This window comes from Agelaius phoeniceus, chromosome 2 (assembly GCF_051311805.1).
Source record: "Agelaius phoeniceus isolate bAgePho1 chromosome 2, bAgePho1.hap1, whole genome shotgun sequence".
NCBI lineage: Eukaryota > Metazoa > Chordata > Aves > Passeriformes > Icteridae > Agelaius > Agelaius phoeniceus.
In genome coordinates, this window is record NC_135266.1 from 9,123,952 (window position 1) to 9,144,169 (window position 20,218).

Genomic DNA, 20,218 nt, shown 5'->3' on the forward strand with positions numbered 1-20,218 from the left:
GAGGAAACCTCAGGTGCCTCCTGCATCACAGGTGCCCAGGGGCTTTCAGCCTGGCTGGAAGGGTGGCTGGGACCAGAGTGTGCTTGTTTTACTGTGCAGCAGTTTTGTGATCTGATGTGGAAATTTGAGCCTGCAATAGCAGGACCAAGAGCTCAGGGAGAGTCCTGGGGGCTGGAGAGACTGAAGGAGCTGCAGACAAGGAAAGGATGGTTGGGGCAGCTGTGGAAGGAGACCAGGATGGAAGTGGATGGAGGACTTTGGGCTGTGCAGGGAAGGAGGCAGGTTCTCCCTCAGCATCCATCCCTGGGAGAGGGCCCTCCTCTCCTCCATTCCACTGTGGCCTGGGATCTCAGAGCTCACCATCAGACTCCTCCTCTGTGTCCCCACTCCATCCCACACCATCCAAACAACCTCTGCTGCCTCTCTCTCTGGTAGGAAAGCAGCCTCCAAGATGGGAAAGGCTGCACCAGGCTGGCAGTGAGGAAGGAGAACTGCACAGAAGGACTTCCCCTTCCTCTTTCCATCCCTGTGTAACTACTGACCCAACACTCATCTTCCTCAAAACATGAGCTTTGCAGGGAAGGGACAGATGACAGATCAGTTTGTTTGGGCAACAACAGCTGATCCCTTTTTCTTGTGGCAAGGGATAGCTAAGCAATCTACTTCTCTTAATAATCTCTGCTATCTGCAACCTGCCACTGTCAAACAGCCCCAAATTACACAGCTTGTGCCCTCTTGTTTAGCCAAGGAAGTTCCAGGACATTGCTGGCAAACACAAATTGGGCCCCAAGGAAAGAGGAGGGTACAAATAACTTTTTCAGGGCTGAGCAGGCAAAGGAGTGTGACAGTCACTACAGTGGCAGAGCTGAACCATGTGCCCATTCAGGTAATGACCCCAAACTGAATTGCCCACCTGCTTCATTAGACTGATGTAATTAAAATCCACCTTTCCAATGAGGTGCCAGCTCCTTGCCAGGGATGGTCTGAAGAGGCTCACACCCATTCTGCTCTGGTTTCACCAGAAGAATGAGGTCTGAGGCAAAACACAGACAACTGCCTCAGCTGAGTCTCAAAACATGGCAAAGAGAGAGAGATTTGCCTTCCTTTAGTCAGGGGCTTCACCCCTCTGGCCAGCCCTGCTTGTCCTCAGTGAAAGGGGAAAAGCAGCAAGCACTGACATCCAGCCATTGTGAGTGCTGCATGAAACAAGAAGCCTCAGCCCTCACTTCAGACCTTCATCCTTATTTCCATCAGTGTTGCTGTCTGTCTTCAGATCCTAAATTCAGCTGACAGACCCTTTTTTGCAAAAATGTCCTTACTCAACAGATCATTCCTACAAAAACATCACTTTCTAATCAAATAAAGGGAAAATCCCCAAGCTTTGCAGATCTGAATTTCTAGTGCACTAGTATTGGATGTATTTTCCATGTATGCTGAACAATTCACACAAAGACTAGTGTTCATGTTATCTTTATCACTCATACATGTCAGGAGTACCTATTAAAAGAATTTTTGCTCTACACATAAACAGAAATTATTTCAGATCAAATGATTTCCCAAGTCTTTGACTTGAAGTTTGAATGTAATAATTGCATTTGACATTCTGAATCAAAAAATTGAAGAGCAAGAGCTAAACAGTCTTATAATAATGTTATTTTCATGCAATTATGACAAGGGGAGTCTCTCTCCTACTGAGATAGAAGCAAGATGCACTATTTCAGATACAGGATTAAAATGAACCCTTTCTGTCTAAAGAACTGTTTCAGGTGAAAAGAAATGAGGGCTTTACTGAATAGCAATTGAATCAGTGCTTGCAGGTTTGGCTTTGCTGTTTGCAAAATGGGCCCAAGGTCCATGCAGACTGCAGATCATGGTATGTGAATGCATTTCTTTACTTTCTCAGTTAGATGTAGCTCATGATGTAAACAGCATGTGTAATTTCTGCCAAAACAGGATTTAGACTGGCCTTCCAAGGGGTTCAACAGATGCTGAAGTCAGTAGCTTTAGAAAAAAGGAAAACAGTGTTATAAATTGTAATAACAGCAATTTTTGCATCATTGCTCTTTCCTGCACCCAGAACAGCTAGGAAGATTAACATTCAGGCAGTTCAGCTGAGTACCAAATAAATCCTTCAGGTATCTGCTAAAGTCCTTCTATGTTAATTACTGATCCACCTACTCCCATCATGGGAGAGGGAGCAGGTTACAGCTCCCTGCTTCTTCCCCCTCTGTGATCTCCCACTAAACAAATTAATGACATTCTGCTCAGTTTAGAAACAAAACATAACCTATGGCCTGCCCCTCAAAAACTCAGATTTTCCACTCTCATTTCTGTGAGGCACTTCATGGTTAAATGTCCCAGATAATAATAAAAAAATCCATTTCAGATGGAAAGTCCCAATTGTTACTTTCAATTATTTCTTTAGGGCAAAGCCCCACATTGGTAAAACAGTTTCCTCTCCATTTTAATCATCTTGTCTAACTCACATCCACAGCAGATGCAAAAGATTCAGCCTACCTTCCTTCCATCCCTGTTTCTCAAGTTATTTTACTTCCTCCTCAGGAAGAAAATGTGATGAAAAAGGCAAAACCAAAGGCTGGATAAAATTCAGCCTGTGTTTGAACATACCAAAGCTTTTATCACATACCCTCACATACCCTCATCTTTGTATTAAATTCCACACAGTATTTTCTGCAACATAAATTAATTCCACTGTAAGTTTTATTATGCTGTGAGGCCATTAGACAGAATTTTTTGACCCTGTGAAAAGAAGGCAAACTTGCCTAGAAGTTACTAAAATAAAATTATAAGAAATTTGAAAAGCATTTGCACAGTAAAACATTGGAAATGCCTCTATTTTTAGGCTCCTAATGGGAATAAATGTTACTAAGAGATTCTGATGAATTTTCATGACATGTTAAGACAGCATAATTATTTCAGAGATTAAGATAAATTTTCCATTACTGCTTTGTTCTGCTGTAATAACTTGGGCTAACTAGACATTTGACATATAAATTCAGTGCTCTCAGATACCTAGACACCCTTGCAATGGGAAGCACAGACAGCATCAAGGTGTGAAAAAAGCCTTTCAGAAGACAGCTGGAAGAACTTTATTTCCCTCAATTTGTTGATCATTTTGTCTGCCAAATTTAAAACGCAAAGTGATCATAATTTAAGAAAATGTAGGGGGAAAAAGATACTTTAATGGAAAGTTTCTCTTTTAACACCCATGTTTGAAAGCTCCTGATGACCTCAGCTCCTTTTATGGAGGGAATGGAGCAGAAACCTTCCTCTTTCAGGTGCATCACTACATACAGGCTTGATTTACCTCATTAAATAGTGCAACAGCACAACTATCAAACAAAATCACATGGATAAGGACTGTGACTTGTTCTCTGACCTTAGCTGGAGAACTGAGTTTGGCTGAAGACTTAGCTCTAATCCTTCTTGACCTGTAAATGCTTTGTCTTGAGACTTTCTATTTTCCCTGGTAATAGCATCCATGGGGGGCAAAATCCAACTAAATAATTTTCTCTTTGTGGACATTCAAGGGAGATATCATTTGACAGTAACTCTAAACTGTAAGACAACTTACCTATAAATCTGTTTGTTATACTTAAAAATACTGATGAACCTCTGTCACTATTCACATTCAAATGTCATTCCTCAAATTCACTAAAACTCTTTTTTAGAATGTAATTAATGTATTGTAACAAGCTTCCCCATCACCAGAAGCTGTTTTTCAGGCAAGTCTGTCTCTGGAGAAATGCAGATGAAATTCTCTAAGTGTTATTTTAGAGAAGTCAGATTCTCTTGTTGCCAGATGATGTTTTGATTGACAGATGAACAAAGAGACTGTATTATTAAATGAACTGGTATCTCACCCCTACAGCCAGCATCATATTATTATGTTGTGCTTGGGTTTTTTTAATTTTTCAGATAATAATGTTATGTTTTACCACATACTCATAAAATTGGCACCTTGAAATTACTGTTCTTCAAATCAAAGTGAGCAAGCTTGTAGTTTGCCACTTTTTTTTTTCCTTTTTTTTGGTAGTTGGACATAAATCCACCATAACTCTTAAAACAATAACAACTTGTGATCCCAGGCCATGTGACAAAATGCCCTTTCACTGTTCTGAAACCATCCCAAACTCCAGTGTTAGGACTGGACAGGCAGGACTCAAAAAGCTCATAAGGAAAGAAATATCAAAATGTATTCAACAAAGCAACAGGCAGAAGGTGGCTGACATTACCTACATTCTTTTTATTAACACAAGTTGTTTCTGCAACCACTCTGGATTATCTGTGTAATTCATGGTATTTCTGCAGTAATTTGTGCAGTGGCTGTCTCTTTGAATGAACACACTTCCCACCCCATACCAGACCTTCTGCTCTGACACCAAATGTACTCATGAGGTTTTCCAACAGTTCTGAAAATCTTCTGGACCTATTCCTGCAGGTGTAATTCATGACTATGAAGAGGGCTTGTACAAGCTACTGCTATAACCACCACCTTAAATAGAACTTAAAGGACACTCCTGAGTACAATCTGGGGAGCAGAGGCATGAACTAGTACAGCACCAAAATTGTAAAGGGCTCACAAACACTTCTCCCTGCCTTTTAAGGGTCTCACAGTCTGTGTGACAGCAGACATCATCACATCACAACAACACTTTAACCTGGCTCTGCTAATGGAGCAGCTCAGCAGGGGCTGGAGTCTATACAGACATTAACATAACCAAGGCTGCTAAAAAAGGGACAAAGGAGAGGGACAAATATAAAAGTGTTCCAACACTCTTTGGAAAGCATGGTAAAGCAGTCCAATTTGACAGACACAAACACTGTATGCAGGTCAATGCTACAGAGCTAAAAGATTTTTCTCCTCTTCCTACCTTTTGTTTGCTACTTATAAAGCATAAATCACTCTTAACACTGTATTATTTTCTCTTCCTTGCCTTCTGCCTCTTCATCTTGTCAAAGGCCCTATTAACTTAATCAGCTCTTCCATCAAATGTAATTAAAAAAGCCTAAAAATCCTGATTTCCCCCTGCACTTCTCACTTGGTAGAAAAGCAGAACTGAAATAATTTAAATGAGAACTATGCACAATGATGTAACTGAAATGCCTTTCCCAAACTTCCATCTCCACACTGCCCACACAGAAGATTATCTCTCTGTGTACTCCCAGCAATGTAAAAGACATTTTACATATCATTAAATGTCATGAAGTCTTGCAGAAACACTGCATATGAACAGAAATGAAGGGGAGAGAGAGCTTTCAATTTAATAAAGATACTCAACATGGACAGAATGTTAGCACTTGAAAAGTTCAGCACTTTGGAAGCAAATGACACCGTGGTGTGTAATAACATAAAGGCAGGCTTCAACCAGAATTAATTGTCCAGGTGGTTGCTAGGACCCTGCAGCACAATCAGGAGAAGCAGAGGTCACACAGGCTTTGAGAGATTGCCTCACTCATGTCTCAGTCCCAGAGCAGGACATCTTTACTGATGCCATCATCCCTAGAGAGGCTTATCCAACCTGTTGTAAAACAACATTCTGCAATCCTTCTAAGTTATGTCAACATTCACACCATCTAAATTACATCCTTTGACTGCAATTTAAGTATCTCATTACTCTTCCTACCCAAAAAGGGATCTTAGAACAGCCTGTAAGCCACATTCTGTAGATTTAAAACCCAGGTAATTTCTCTTGCCTAGGCTGAACACTTGTGACTCCTTCTATTGCTCTGGACAGCCTGTGTGCTAAGTTTCATTATTTTCTTCTGAACTTTCTCCAGGTGGCCTGTATGAATTCTTATACACAGAAATGGGCAGGTACTCTACATAAAAGAGGATTTTATCACTTATTTTATAGGCCATAATTTGGCTTGTACATCAATGTGTGATGCTCAATCTTTCTGCAGTGGAAAATTCTGTTGATTCATGTTCAGCTTTTATCCAGTACAATACCCAGAGCCTTTCCTAGGGAACAGCTGCAGAAGCTGTTTTTATTCTCATTTTATGTTCCTGCAGCTGCATTTGTTCCCAAATGTAGCACTTCCACATGCCCATAGGGAGCCATAACTTGCTTTACCTTCAAACCACTTCTCTAAATTCTAAGCATCACTTTGAAACCCAATCTTGTCCTTGAGCATGCCTGGAGCACCTCTCAGGTTTATGTCTCCTGCAGGTGTAACTGGCAAATCCATCTGCTGCATCAAGGTCCTTAACTAAAATATTTAGCAATAAGCCAGGAAATATTCTGCTCTATATCACTGAGGGTTTTAAAAAGGTTTTTTTTGTTTGTATGTGTGGTGCTTTTTGGGGTTTTTTGTTTGTTTGTTTGTTTGTTTGTTTGGGGGTTTTTGGGCTTTGTTTTCTTGAGTTTTTTTGACAGTGAAATGTCCATAACCACACTGAGAACAGAGCTTTACAATTTTCGAGGCAGGTCTGCAATCACACTAGCAGAATTTATTCCAGGGCACAGCTACCCTAATTTGTCAGCCTATTAGAAAGAAACAAGAGAGAATATCAAAAGGTTAACTTCAGCCAAGTTATAAGACAGCAACCAATCGTCCTCTGTCACCTGTCAACAGTGGAAATTAAATTGGTTTTGACATTACTTGTTCTTGAGCCAGCTCTTACTCCTCATCCTGTCACCTTGTCTCAGCTTTCAAATAACACAGCTACCGTTTGTTTCAGTGTTTTTAGAGAAATTAGAGGCAGTGTGGCAGGGTCAACAAATCCCTTTTCCTTTTCTCCATTTTTAAAGAGCAGCATTGTGTTTGCTGTTCTCCATGCTGTCACCTCACTCGCACCCCATCATTTCTGAAAGGCACAGCACTGACATTATCCCAGGAACTGCCTGAGGCAAAGCACACGGAGCTCATCCAGGCCCCTACTGATTTAAAATCATTTCACAAATCAAATAAGTAAACATTTTTTGTCTTACCAGGCGAGACACTGTCCTTTGGATGTGCCCCACTGGATGCAGAGGAGGTTAAGGCATCTACTTTAAAATGAATGCAACCTTCTAAAGCTCGAGTTTGAAGACACAAACACTAAACTCCATGCTCTGCAGTGTTAATTTTTCACTAACTGTCTATGTAACCAAAGTCTTGACAGAACTAGGGACTTGGGTTCACTTCCCAAAACAATTTACCCTCTCTGATCCTGTTAGTTTGAAGGTCTGTTAAAAAAACTTTCCTCCAATTCTTTTTTTAATCACATCTCTTTCTTACATCATCCTGTCCTTACAGCAGGATACATAACTGAGTTTTGTTGCCCGACACATTTCTCCTTTCCTTCATGGTTATCTTACCAAATCAAGCTAAAAAATCCCATATTACCAAACTAATCAGGTGAATTATTTTTCCAAGTCTTTGGAAAACAAGCTCATTGAAACTGGTTTGGAATTGGGAAAAGAGTGCAGCAAATAAAAGCCCCAGCTAAGCCTCTCCCCTTGTGTATTCTCTGTAAGGGGATGTACAATGGTAGCACAAAATCACTGCCAGGGCTGTAAACTCCACACATGGTGTCCTGGTTTAGGGCAAATTTGGGAGAAAACCTTCCAAGGAGGCCCCTCCAGAAAGCAAACCCACACAGGCCCTCCCCACAACCAGTTCAAGAAGGATTCCTTGGAGAGAAGTGGAAAGAACCTGTGCAGTAGCCCCCAGCACACAAAATGAACAATACCAGATGACACCACTCTTTCAGCACTCTGAAAAAGATGACAAATTCAGAAAGTCTCTCTGGGGATGGTCCCTCTGTTATCAGTCCCTCCGGTGCTGGGGCAGCTGCTGCCCAGAGTAGGCCCTGCTAGGCCACAAGGGGCAAACTCTCGATGCTCCCAGGTCCCGGTCTGGAGCAGGCTCCAGTGGTTCCAAAAATAGGGAAAGGAAAAACAGTCCAGGCAAAAATTCAGACTGCTTAGCTAAACTAGCTAATGAGCAGAAGCAAAAAGCAAGAGCAAAGCAGGAGCAAAGCAGGAGCAAAGCAGAAGCAAGAGCAAAGCAAAAAGCAAAAGCAGCACCATGTACTGCCCTGTCTGTGTGTCCTGCCAGCCGTGGGGGAGCGGCTGACAGCAAAACCAAAACAAAACTTTCACTCTTCAGAGCCAGTCTGGAAGGCACAGAACATGATATCCAGCATAAACGAACACACCAATGGGGACACAAGCATCATAATGTCACCCTAGGACACATGGTTATAGAACTGCCCAACTTACGCAATCTTGGCACACACCGAGCACTTCCAGTGCCCCTCAGCCCCCAGCACACGGCAGGAGCTGCAGACCCTCAGCTGGCAGGTCTGGCACAGCTCTCCCCTGTCAAAAATGAAGCCCAGGCTCTTCTGGCAGCGAACACAGACCCTGCTGCTGTCCTGCTGAGAGTGGCGGTTCCCGCCTTTCCTTCTCACTTCCAGAAGCTCATTTTTCAGTTTCCTAGAAGTAAAAAAATAAAATGTTTTAATTTGGAGGTTCAACTCAATGATCTGTAAGAACTTAATAACAGATTAAGATCTCATGCTAAAAATACAAGACATGAGTAAGTGCAATTTTTTTTTTTTTATTTCTTGACACACACATGACACAGAATAAATCTATTCCCCAGCTGTCAGACATGCAGTCAAGAGGAAAATCTAGTAGATCACTATGAGTAAATGCAGATAGCTGAGCAGTTCTGGACAACTGATAAACCATCTTTGCTTGTCCTTCATCAATAATTCAAGTCATGCTGACCCCAGCTTGACAGCAAATCAGAACTGAGACTCTCCAGTGCATCCACAGAAGAAAAAGAAGGAAATATTTTCTGCAATTAGTGTGCATTTAATAATATGCCAGTGCAGATTTAGGTGGGAGTATATATGCAATTCTGTACCAGTTATTTAAAGCCTTGAAAGAGACCAAACCAAAAGATCTTAGTAAGTAGGGTGTTATGCTGTGATGCCACAATCAAAGTAAAAAAGAAGAATTCCACTTTAAATAGTGTGACTTGAAGATCTTACCTGTTCTACCACTGGCTCTACAGAATAAAAATATTCGTGTTTAAGACTAAATTTTGAAGTCTGCAGTTTCAATGGCCAATGAGTTGGGTCCTTAACAAGAAAACAACTGTGAGATGTAACTAAGCTCAGTGGCTGCTGAGTTCTTTCAGTTTTACATGCCTGGGTGTTGCTGTGTCCCCATTACCTCACCCTTCCCTATGCTGTCTTTCTTGCCCATCAGCAGCCAGGAGCTCCCAAATTCCCTCAGTCATGAAGCACCCCAGCTCACTGAAATCACTGTCTCTGTACACACATAGATGTCTAAGAGGGGGATTTAAAAACCTGCTGCCACCTTCACCTAGAGATCAGAAAAAATGTCAGAAGAAAATCACATGGAAGATATAACCAATGAAAGATTGCAGGTTGCAGCCCAGTAAAGGAGGCCAGGAACATTGCTTGGGCCACCAGGGAGTCAGCTCTGACAGAATTAAGTTATTTGTGGATACACGGCCTTGCTAAAAGATTGGCCAGCATTTTGCTTCCCACTGGGACCCCATCAGCAGCAGCTGCTCTGCAGCCACCTGACCTGCGGATGCTCAGCCTCTGACAGCTCTAGTAAAAGGCATGTCCAATCCCTCCAGGCAGAAACTGCAAACCCCAGTCAAGGGTTTTCCTCTGCTGGCCTCTCTCCAGAAGTGAGGGCTTCATCCAGCTTCAGACCCTTCTCCCATATCCAATCCAAACAGCCTTTCACTCATGCCCGAGTCTTCAAAACTCTGTCTGTGCTTCATGTGCTTTTTGGTGCTTTGCTAACTGTTCTTGCAGTTTATTGATTGCATCTTACATCTCCCCACTTCCTGCAGAGATGCTTTTGCTGCCAGGCATGTGTTCATTTCCTTCTGTGAGTCAGCTCCAAATGCAGAGTGTTGTGCTGTGCTGTGAAAACTGCCAGTGGTGCTGGGTGCTGCCACTGTGCACAGAGAAGGGAGATGATCCCTATTTTTGCCAGCCCCATCCTTTGATCTACCTTCCCAACATCAGAACTCATCTGCTTCTTCTGGACTGAGAACTAAAGGCAACCCACCCCCAGAATACTCTTGACCACACTATTTTCAAAGGAGACACCACATCTATCTGCTTGAATAACAAATACACCTTCAGGTGCTTGGGAAGACCTCTAATTACCCCTGAGTTTATGGTCACTCACATCTCACTAACCATCAAACAGCATGTTAGATGTTTAGTGAGATGTGAGTGACCATGTGATGTTTGAACATTCACAAATGTTTAATGATTTACTGTCACCCTCCAGCAATGTGGAGTTGTCAGAGATAAAGTGCTGTGGCCACTTTGAGTACCAGCTGACCTTAGGAAATTTGTTAAGATTGATTGTGCTTTTACACAGTGAGAGGTATTGCAGCGCTCTCCAGGTTCAAATTCACCTTGCCCTGGACTTTTGCAATGACCTCAGGAGCTGGAATTCCAGAAAATCTGTCTGACCTGTAAGGACTGAGGCCAAGAAGACGTTGTGCATATTGGCCTTTTCCACATGCTTTGTCACTGGGTCCTCTATTGCACCCAGCACCAGGCCCACACCTTTCCTTGCTTTCTTTAGCCTCCATTTTCTCAATTCCAATGTTCTCCTCTTCATCTCACCGAATTTGGTTGCCAAACTCAACCACCATTTCTTTACCTGATCATTGGTCATTCCCTCTCTGCCTCGTCATTTCCATGGTCTCCTGTCAAAACTGTGACTTTTTATACAGCAGAGCCACTGAGGAATGTTCAACAGAGAGTCTTTGAGAGACAACTGCATTTTTACTTTTTATCCAGGTGTGCAATGATTTGGTCAATCACATACCAAAGAACTAAGGAGGCACAAATAATTCAGTTCCAGTTTCTTTTACCACTTCAGAATCTGCATGCAAACCAAGCACCTGATCCTTACCCAAGTGCCAGAGTAACTCAGAAGATGAAAAATTGTTAATCCACAAATCTCAAAAGGGTCAGAATACTATGCACAAGCAAAGGGCCATTTTTTTCATAACAGATTTCTTTCCAGTGGCTTATTTTTACTGAAAAAATTTAAATTAATCATGACCCATTGCATTTCAGGAACTTGACACACAGTTATTGGCAGCTTCCATCTTTTTGGCAATAATCTCTGTGTCCTGTGCACTGCATCCAGGTGTCTAATACTGAAACAGAGCCTGCACTGAACTCCTTCCACTCCAGCCTTTTCCCTCCCCACTGCAACTTCCAGGCCCTTTTGTGCTTAGTTGGAAGTATGTTTAGGCACAAAATCTGTTTTAAATAGTTCCAATTTAAAATTGGAAATGTCTATAGGCCCAATACAATAAAGAGAGCATTTTTTTCTTAATAGTTTGCTTACAGATCAACATGTTGGAAAACATATCAGTGTTCTTGTGACATTACATTTTTCCTACTATTCAGTAGTGGTGATTGCAACAGTATTTCCCAATGCTTATGTGAAACACAATCTAAAATTCTTATCAGGGGATAGCTGATCTGCTAACAGTGGAAATACTGAGAAGTGTTTGTTTTTTTATTTTTGAATATAAATTGCCTTTGATGACTTCCAGGGAACTGAAAGAAAATAAATCAACCCAGTTACTCCACTCAATTAAACAAATAAGAAAGAAAAATTTAAAAAAGAAGCAAAGAGTGCATGGACAGATACACTGGATATGAACATTCATTTGAGATTCCTTATATTATTTGTTGAGCTGAACTTCTGATTGACTGCAACAAACACATTCATATCTTAAGAAAAATGAACTGTCTCAAGGGCCAGGAAGAGCAGGAGGAGGTGGGTGAGTAATTTGGCAAAATCCATCATCATAACAGTCCCTAACCAAGCCCAGCTGAGCTGCACTGTTTCACTGCACTGAAAAGGGATAACAAGTGCAGCCTGTAGCTGCACTGACTTGCCACTACATTTATTTCCCAGGGCAGGAAGCAGCTGGATTATAAACACCTAATTTCCTTGTGCCAGTCTAACACTTGCACTCTCCATAATTTTAAAGGAATACATTTAAAGATGGAGTTAGATATTTTTAATCGCAAATATTAAACAAGAATTAATCTTTATCCATCTTCTCCTGGTAATATGAAAGGGAAAATAAAACTCAGCTGAAGCCAATTTAATAGGCTTCTGAGAAAAAGAGTCCTATCATTCATTGAAGTTTCTAAACCTTTTATTATAATGGCTGTTTGATGAAAGATAGCTATTAAAAATAAATTTGATTCTGCCAAGTTTAACAGGATATGTAGCCATTTTTCTAAACTATGAATTTATATTAAGATCCCTCTCTACTGTCTGAGAAAATATGTTAAGCACGTTGGAGAAGAGCTCTGTTGTAACCAGGATTCCAGATAACACTGAATGCCTCAACCTGAGCCTTTCCAATGTAAAATACAGCAGGAAACAAAACAAAACAAAACCAAAACAACCAAAGAATCTGACTCCAGAATTCACAGCCCTTGGCACAGTTGCCAGAGGCACAGGAATCCCTGAAGAAGTTGGGTCCTTCCCTACAGATGCTGAAATCAATGAGGCAAAGGTTCTTATTCCTACACAAATGCAGCTTCAAGGGATGAAATATTCTCAAACCCCTATAACACTGCAAAGAGGAAGCAGAGAAAAGCCTTAGCAGATCCATTTCTTATTAAATTAAGCTTTACCCTAGAGAATATTTATCCCTCAAAAGTAAAGTAGCTATACTGCTGCAGGAGGCAAGACATTCTTTGCCCAAGCCATTCACTTAAATGAACACCATAATTTCCTTAACTCTGTAGACATTATCCACTTGCTTTAAGTTAGGTAACTTTTCCCTTAATACCAAACTGACTGGTTTGGATGGTTTTTTTCTCTTTCAGTAGGATTTTAGAAAACTTCATTTTGAATTTTTTTCTACCTCATCTCCTCTCCATTAAAAAAAAAACAACCAAAACCAAACAAACAATTAAATGTAATAGCATACATAATTCCTGAGTTTGATTTTCAGATTTCTCCTGGATCTTCTTTCTCCCCATTTCAAAACCCTTTTTCCTCTGAAGATGTAGAGCAGCATAATCCAAGTCTACCTAATTTTATTTTGCCATACTAAATTTCCAGAGTTCAACGGGTCATAAAAAATTGAATTAAAAACAAAAAAAGGCAACCCTCTCCCTCCCTCAGTCAATTATTATTAAAGAGTTTGGCAGGAAAAATATTGAATTACTTTTGTACAGACAAATAGAAACATCCTTGTTCTGAACCTGTGCAGCTGCTAACTTGGATACTAAAAAATTTTTCTGTGCAAGAACTGGCATAAAGACACTGGAATATGAGCAAGAAAGGCAATTTTCTTTCCAGACTGGTTTTCAGTACTTTCTTCAAATTCAGCCAGATGCCCTTCACTGTCTGGCACAGTATGCAGGAAATAACAGTAAATATTATTGAGAGCTCACAAAAAGAACTGGGTTATTACCAGCTTCCATTGAGGTCTCCTTGGATTGTAAAATATGAGTACCTGAATAATAAGCACAGGTTTTCACATTTTGTTTATGTAGCAGCTCAATGTGATAAAAACTGTGTTAAGAACACCTAAGTATGGAGGCACATTGATGACAGCACAGGGAAACAAACAAAGAATTAATTTGCAAAGAAAAAGAGATCTGGAATGACAGAACAGAGCCCAGGAGGAAAAGAAGGAAAAGAAGGAAAAGAAGGAAAGGAGGTATTGGAACTGAAATAATTCTGGCTATCATAATGACGGCAAACTTCCATAGATGAAACTTCTTCTGAGTAACTCAGTCACTTGTTCTCTCAAATAAAAATGGTCACTAAGATTGAAAAAAAAAAAAGACAAAACAGATCCCCTGTTGTTTTCTTGCTATCCTTAATGAAACAGATTCTCCCAGCATATGAAAATTAATCACCATGAGAAATTCTTTCACCACTGCAGGCTCGTGGTTCTCAAAGAACACAGGACAGCAAAACAGGCACCTCTATCCTTAGAGTACTGGCAATAGTAACTACCCTTGATGGAAAAGCCTCTGATTCAAAGAATAGCAAAGTGTTAAACTGTGTTAAATACACCTCACAAATGACTGAGCTGCCAGACAGGAATTTTGCAGCTTCCAGGTACAGATGGCCAATGTGCTTTAACACGAGGGCTCTCTCCTTGAAATATTTATAAGCAGTTTTACAGAAACACAGACCATGCACCATATGTAATATGTTACCCTGCAACCATTTTGTACTTATAAACAAATCCAAATGTATACTCAGCAGATCAATCACTTCCCATTCCAGTCCTCCAACTTCTGCTTTTCTAAAGTACTGCCTGGAGCTACCACATGGTGGTATCCATGCTAACAATTTCTCCTATATTGTAATGAAGTGAACACCATAAATTGTTTCCATGGATCTCTTTGGACTGATAAGAAGATGTCATTTTAGTCAGATGAAAAGACAGGAATGCTAACTTTAGTTGTCAGTACAGATCTGGGGCTGGTGCAATTCTTACACAACTTCTGGTAACCTGAATGCTGACAGAGAGGTTCCAGCCACAACCCATTAAAGCTTTTTTCTTGGACAAAACTGCAATTTTCTCAGCACAGCAGTTATTACTTTATCTCCTCTAAAAGCATGGCATTCGTAGCTGTGCTCCATAAAGAATGGAAAGGAACTTTGTATTTTAAACCCTAAGAAAATAGTTAAGGTAAGAATTAATGATTTTACTCAAATAATCTTAGCAATTGAAAAAAACATGATAGTAATTCATCTGACATCAAAAGCATCATAAAGCACTGTTTGGAACACTGCAGGTTATTTGTACAAGTAATCTATTAACAGCTGCAAATCAATATTCAAAGAAAACATCCAGTCATGCAAGATGCAACTTGGAATTAAGAACAGAAATCATAATCTTTATTAAGGAGGGTGATTATTTGTACTATCAAAACTAGACCTTGGAAAAAGAACTTGATGACTTCTGTGTTTTTCTCTCGTGTGGGTGAAATAATTGTGCATAAAAAAGCCACAAGAAGAGCCAACTGCACTCCAGAAAACAAGTATGAGCAGCCATAGTAAAAACAACCCTTAACAATTTCATTATTAGAACATCCTCCCACATTTATCATTGCTTTCACAATGAATAGAAAGGTCTTTTTAAGTTACAAGGGCTTTTGAAAACTAATAGGAAGAGAAAAAACAAAAATTGTCGAGATAGATTCAGAAATAGTGGAACAGGATAATAAGAATTCCTCAGTACAATGTACAAGTAAGCTTCTTCCCAGAGTGGAAAATGCCTTGAAAATAAATAAAAAGGGACTTTCTCTTCTGCAAAGTACTTCAATAAAGTGTATAACAGATTGTACCAAATGGAATTTTAAAGACAACAAATGTTCCCCTGTAGTATGCTTATAAGCCATGATTATAGATCCTTGCCAAGTTGTACTGAGAAAGAAAAATTAAAAAGCCTCATAGGAAGCACTTAGCTACCAAATTCTTTATAGTTTTATACTCTGGAACTCTTTTATAGACCACATTCCACTGTTATCAGCAAAGTATGGTCTAGTGACAATAAATAGGAAGCCCATTGTTTCACACACAGGTGCTAGAAGTGTGCATAAGCACCACATTGCATCATTAGCTATTCTAATTAGCAGTTTATTTCAGATTAGCTTGATTTTGAGTATTTTTCTTGGGGTACTTTTTTACCAAAATACTGCTAAGCCAATGCCACCTGTGACTTCACTGAACTGTGCTGAGCTGTCCCCTCCCAGGGTGCTGCAAGTTCAGCAGATTTGGCAGAGTAAATTCCAGCAATGCCATAAAAAGCAGAAAATTGGGGGGTTAAGACATCATATTAAAAAAAAAAAAAAAGTCAGCAGCAATAATAGAAAACCCAAACTAACCAAATGAAACAAAGCAAAAAAACCCACAAAACCACAGGAGTTTCAAATTCCCATTTGAGATTGGGAAATTGCAATAGTAGAATAAAGCTTTCAGGGGCTTTAGGAATCCAGTGATCTGATACTCTCCATACTGATGCCTTTGACAGATGATTATTGGCACATCACACATTTCCAAGGCCACCACCTCAGGAAACCAAAATAATTTATTTGAAATTTTTATTTTATTACTAAACAGAGCAGAATGCTCTGGAACAAACAGTGCTCCATCTGTTTTCTTTTTCATCTCACAAACCATTAAGGAGACAAAATGATTAATTTGCCCACACCACCTTAAAGAAACACCAGTTTTCAGCCCCTCCTATCAGATCAGCCACTGTGCTCCCCCAGGTAAATGGGCTGCACACCAACAGGGGCATTGCACTCAGAGTGGGTTCAGTTGAAGGAGAAAAGCTTTCAAAACCTGTGGCTAACTCTGCATAGATTTCTAAATGATGTAAATTAATTAAATTTCCATTAATTTTCAAATTATTAAATTTCCATTAATTTTCAAATAATGATTTTAAATAGTAGAAGCTTCAGCAGCTGCTGAACACGCACCTTTGCAATGTCTAAAATGTCTTTGCACAATGCCTAAAATGTTTTTAGAAAATCAAAGGGATGAACAATGCAGCCTGGCCTTGGGATTCATGGACAGGAACCAGCAAAGGCTGGAAATTTTCCTTCTGTCACTTGTTATATTCAGCAGCCTCACCAACACCAAGTGCTGCATCCATGCACAGATCCAAACTGTGTGAAACTCCAAAAGGGCAGTGGGGGGAAGTGAAATGGAGCAGCCAAACCATCCTTGAAAAGCACAGGGACCTTTCCAGAACTGACAGCTGAACCAACTCAAACTGAGCTTTCTAAAACTGCTGACTCAACCTGCCTCTTCACATTGTTCTCTGAACTTTGGTTTTTACTTTTAAGAATAGAAAAAGAACACATGGGCTCTATTAATACCCTGAGACTCTACTTCTCCCAACAGTGACTTTTGAGATAAATACCTGAGATTTTAAATTTTATTTATTAGTAAATCTAAGTAATTTGAAAAATGAAGTGTCCCTCCTCCCTATTCTGTAAGCACCACAACAGAAAGAAGGACACCATCATGCATTGTTCCATGCTGTAGGAAGTCCTGAACAGAGGCAGATGCCAAATTCCTGTCCCTCTGACACCTTCCAAACTTCTGTCCCTCTGCCAGCTCTGAAGACAGGCTCTGTGTGCAGCTCCTCTCAAAGGAGGAGAGTTCAAGAGCCTTGCTAAAACTTCCCCTAAATTCCCCCTGAACTTACCCCCTAAAACAGGGGTAAATTCAGCCAAACCAGATTAATTTACACAATCTGAAATTTAAAAAACACTTCTGCGTGTTTTTGCACTTGTTATCTTTCTTGTACTTTTGTCTTGAAGCAATGCACATGATTTTTGTTTCCTGAGAACCATACTAGAGAGCAATTTTCTTTTTAACACACTTTACTCGAACTTAAAATTACCTGTGTCACCTTGCAGCACTCATCCTTGTATGAGGAATGTAGAAAACCTTCACAGGGTACCACAAAAACACCTACCAACCATATATGCAAAAGCAACAACAAAAAGGATTACCTGATTCTTTTATCTTCAACTTTTTTCAAGTACTCATCTCTCTTCAATACTCCCAAGATTGTTTCCCTCTCGTGTTCCAACAGAAATGACAAATTGATGATCTCTGAGTGCTTTGTCATGGTCCTTCCACAGCCACTCCAGCAATGACCACTCTTGCCAATCAATACTGCAAGGATTTGTTTGCACAGGTCCAAAGGCACCTTTGTGGCACAGTTACAAGATCCACACAGTCAAGAGGTATTTTGAAAAATGCTTCTTTAAATTAGCTGGGTGTCAAGATTGTATTGCTTTGTCTTCCAGCTACACAAGAAATCAAAGTTTCTCCTTTGTTTCTTCCTTGGGAAAGGCAGTCATGTTCCTGGTTGTTGAAGGCCCTTGGGTCCTGGCTGATGCTCACTCCAAGCCTTCAGATTTCATCCACTTCAGCTGCAGAATCAGCTTCCTGAAGAATTGTAGTTTGGAGCCACAAAATCACTGGGAATATTTATATCAAACTACCTGAAAGTCAAAACAAATTGTGTGGGTGATTTTGAAATTACCATCAGAGTCTGATTTGACAAGAGCTAAATCTAGCAATGGTTTGGAAGCCACTGAAGAATGGCCTACAGATATATGAGGGGTTACTCATACACAACCAGCATAAAAGTTTGGTGTTTTTTCCTAAGAAAAGAGTAAAAAAAAAATCACTGTTTCTGCAATACAGATCCAACTATCAGGTCACTTTCATCAGTAAGAACACAGGACAGGAAGGTGATACACAAACTGAAGCACACAAGTCATTGCAAGGCAGAAATACAAGTCAGAAGTGCCAGTTTTGAGCTTCTTATCACTGAAAATTGGGAAACAAGCATACCATAGACAAATACTTTTGGTTAGATTGTTGTCTTAGACATACAACAGCTAAGTAATAAAAACACACATGGAAAAAAAAACTTTTATTCTCTGCATTTATTTTAATAGGAAAAAACAACACACACACCCCCCCAAAAAAACCCCAATGCTGAATCATTAAGTTTGTTCTTCAATTCTTGAAAAAGATGTTTCTATTCATACCATAAGACCAAGTTACTTGTAAGAAAAAGGAAGAAATCCAACATGTGAACTCTTCTTTGTTATTATCAAGAAGGTCAGGTTTTTCCTTGAACTGCTTAGAAAAATGCCTGGGGAAAGCACTTTTAACCCAAGCAGATCATAACATCAGCAGCCTGGGGAGCACAGGGCATCCACACAAATCTCCCAGAGTCATTGTTTGTCTGGTCAAGGAGCTCTGAAATTCTGTTTGCTGATTTTCCTTGCAGGAGCAGCATGGGTGACATGAAGCATTATTTTCACAGGCTTTTCTTATTTTTAACTGGGGAAAAAAGGGCAAGGTTTTATTGGAAATGGAAAGCCAAGAAGGAAAGGGGAAAGACTGAGTGAAACCATTAGAAATTAGGGACAACAAAAGTGTTAAAAACTATCTCTGACCCATTATTTACCCTTTATTGGGTTGATGATGTGCCACAGGTAAGCAGGGCTCTTGCAGAACCCCAGTGCAATGGGATGGCAAGCAGGCTGCCAAGAACACTCTACCTTGTGAGATATTCTGGCACTGGGAATTCAGGGAAGATAAAAACTGCTTGATAAGTTCAACTTGACATCTAGTAATTTCTTCTCAGCTTTTCTTTTAACTCTAAAGAGATTAGTACTCCTACCAGACCATACAAAAGCCTCAAATATTCCCTTTGACAAAGTGTGTTGCTAATCCTTGAATGTCCTGGGAGATTTTTCTCTCAATGCAGGGATGCACACATGACATCCAAAATTTCTGAAGCCATAATTGGGAATCCAGTTATTTCATTTGCCACCAGGAGGGTCAAATACACAGAGCCCAGAGCAGAACTAAGCACTGGTAGGAGTGATGAGACCACAAACTGTCAGATAATCAGACAAAATTTCAGAGAGTGCTAAACACTCCTGGCCAGATGTAAATCAGCTGAAAGATCATTCCATTTCATTTCTTACAGGGTAGAAATACCAAAACACAGTGGTCTATTCAACAAAATTCTGGTATCTCATGCTGACAACTGTATTGTGGTGAACTCTGTGATCTTGACTAGAAATCATTATAGTCTTGTTTGTAAAGACAACAGAAACTACATCAGAGTTTGCAGCATAGTGAACAATGCAGAACAATATGAAATTTATCAGATGGACAGACAGACATAAATTACATTCATGTTACCCACATTAACAGAAATATGTTTGTAGTAGATTCTATTCTTATAGAATGAGTATAATCAGTTGTAGTTGAAATCTATTCACAATGGTTTGTGTGGCTTTCTTTCTGTTTTTTACTGAACATTCCCTGCAATTTTTCCTTCAGCCACATCTATGACAAAAACCTTGTGGATTTTAACTGTCCTTATCACCTAACAGAGGGATTTGGCAGCTATCAGGAAATATAAGTGTGTATTCAACCAGTTTTATGTAGATTAAAATACATTGTCAGTTAGCAACAGAATCCTCCTACAGAACCATGGCTGCCTGTATAATGGTCTCATCCTCAGCAGAAGATACAAACCTCACCAATGAGAGTCTCAAAAAGCAGCATTCTCCAATTACTTCATTGCTTTGGTGGGGGAACAGCTCCAGCACACTGAGCACACCAGCAATGCAGGT

At 40.1% G+C, this 20,218-nt stretch overlaps 1 protein-coding gene across 6 annotated transcripts in view; it reads right to left on the minus strand.

The window, feature by feature from the left end:
- SYTL5 (synaptotagmin like 5) overlaps window positions 1-20,218 on the minus strand; it is an 88,254-nt gene that overhangs the window by 34,112 nt on the left and 33,924 nt on the right. For all 6 annotated transcript variants that reach the window (XM_077171808.1, XM_077171815.1, XM_077171803.1 and 3 more), the window contains exons 2-3: window positions 17,558-18,055; window positions 8,232-8,447 (exon numbers count right to left, since the gene is read on the minus strand). In XM_077171808.1, the coding sequence (XP_077027923.1) occupies window positions 8,232-8,447; window positions 17,558-17,676 (335 nt within the window). In that variant the 5' untranslated portion in view covers window positions 17,677-18,055. The remainder of the gene's footprint in view (window positions 1-8,231; window positions 8,448-17,557; window positions 18,056-20,218) is intronic.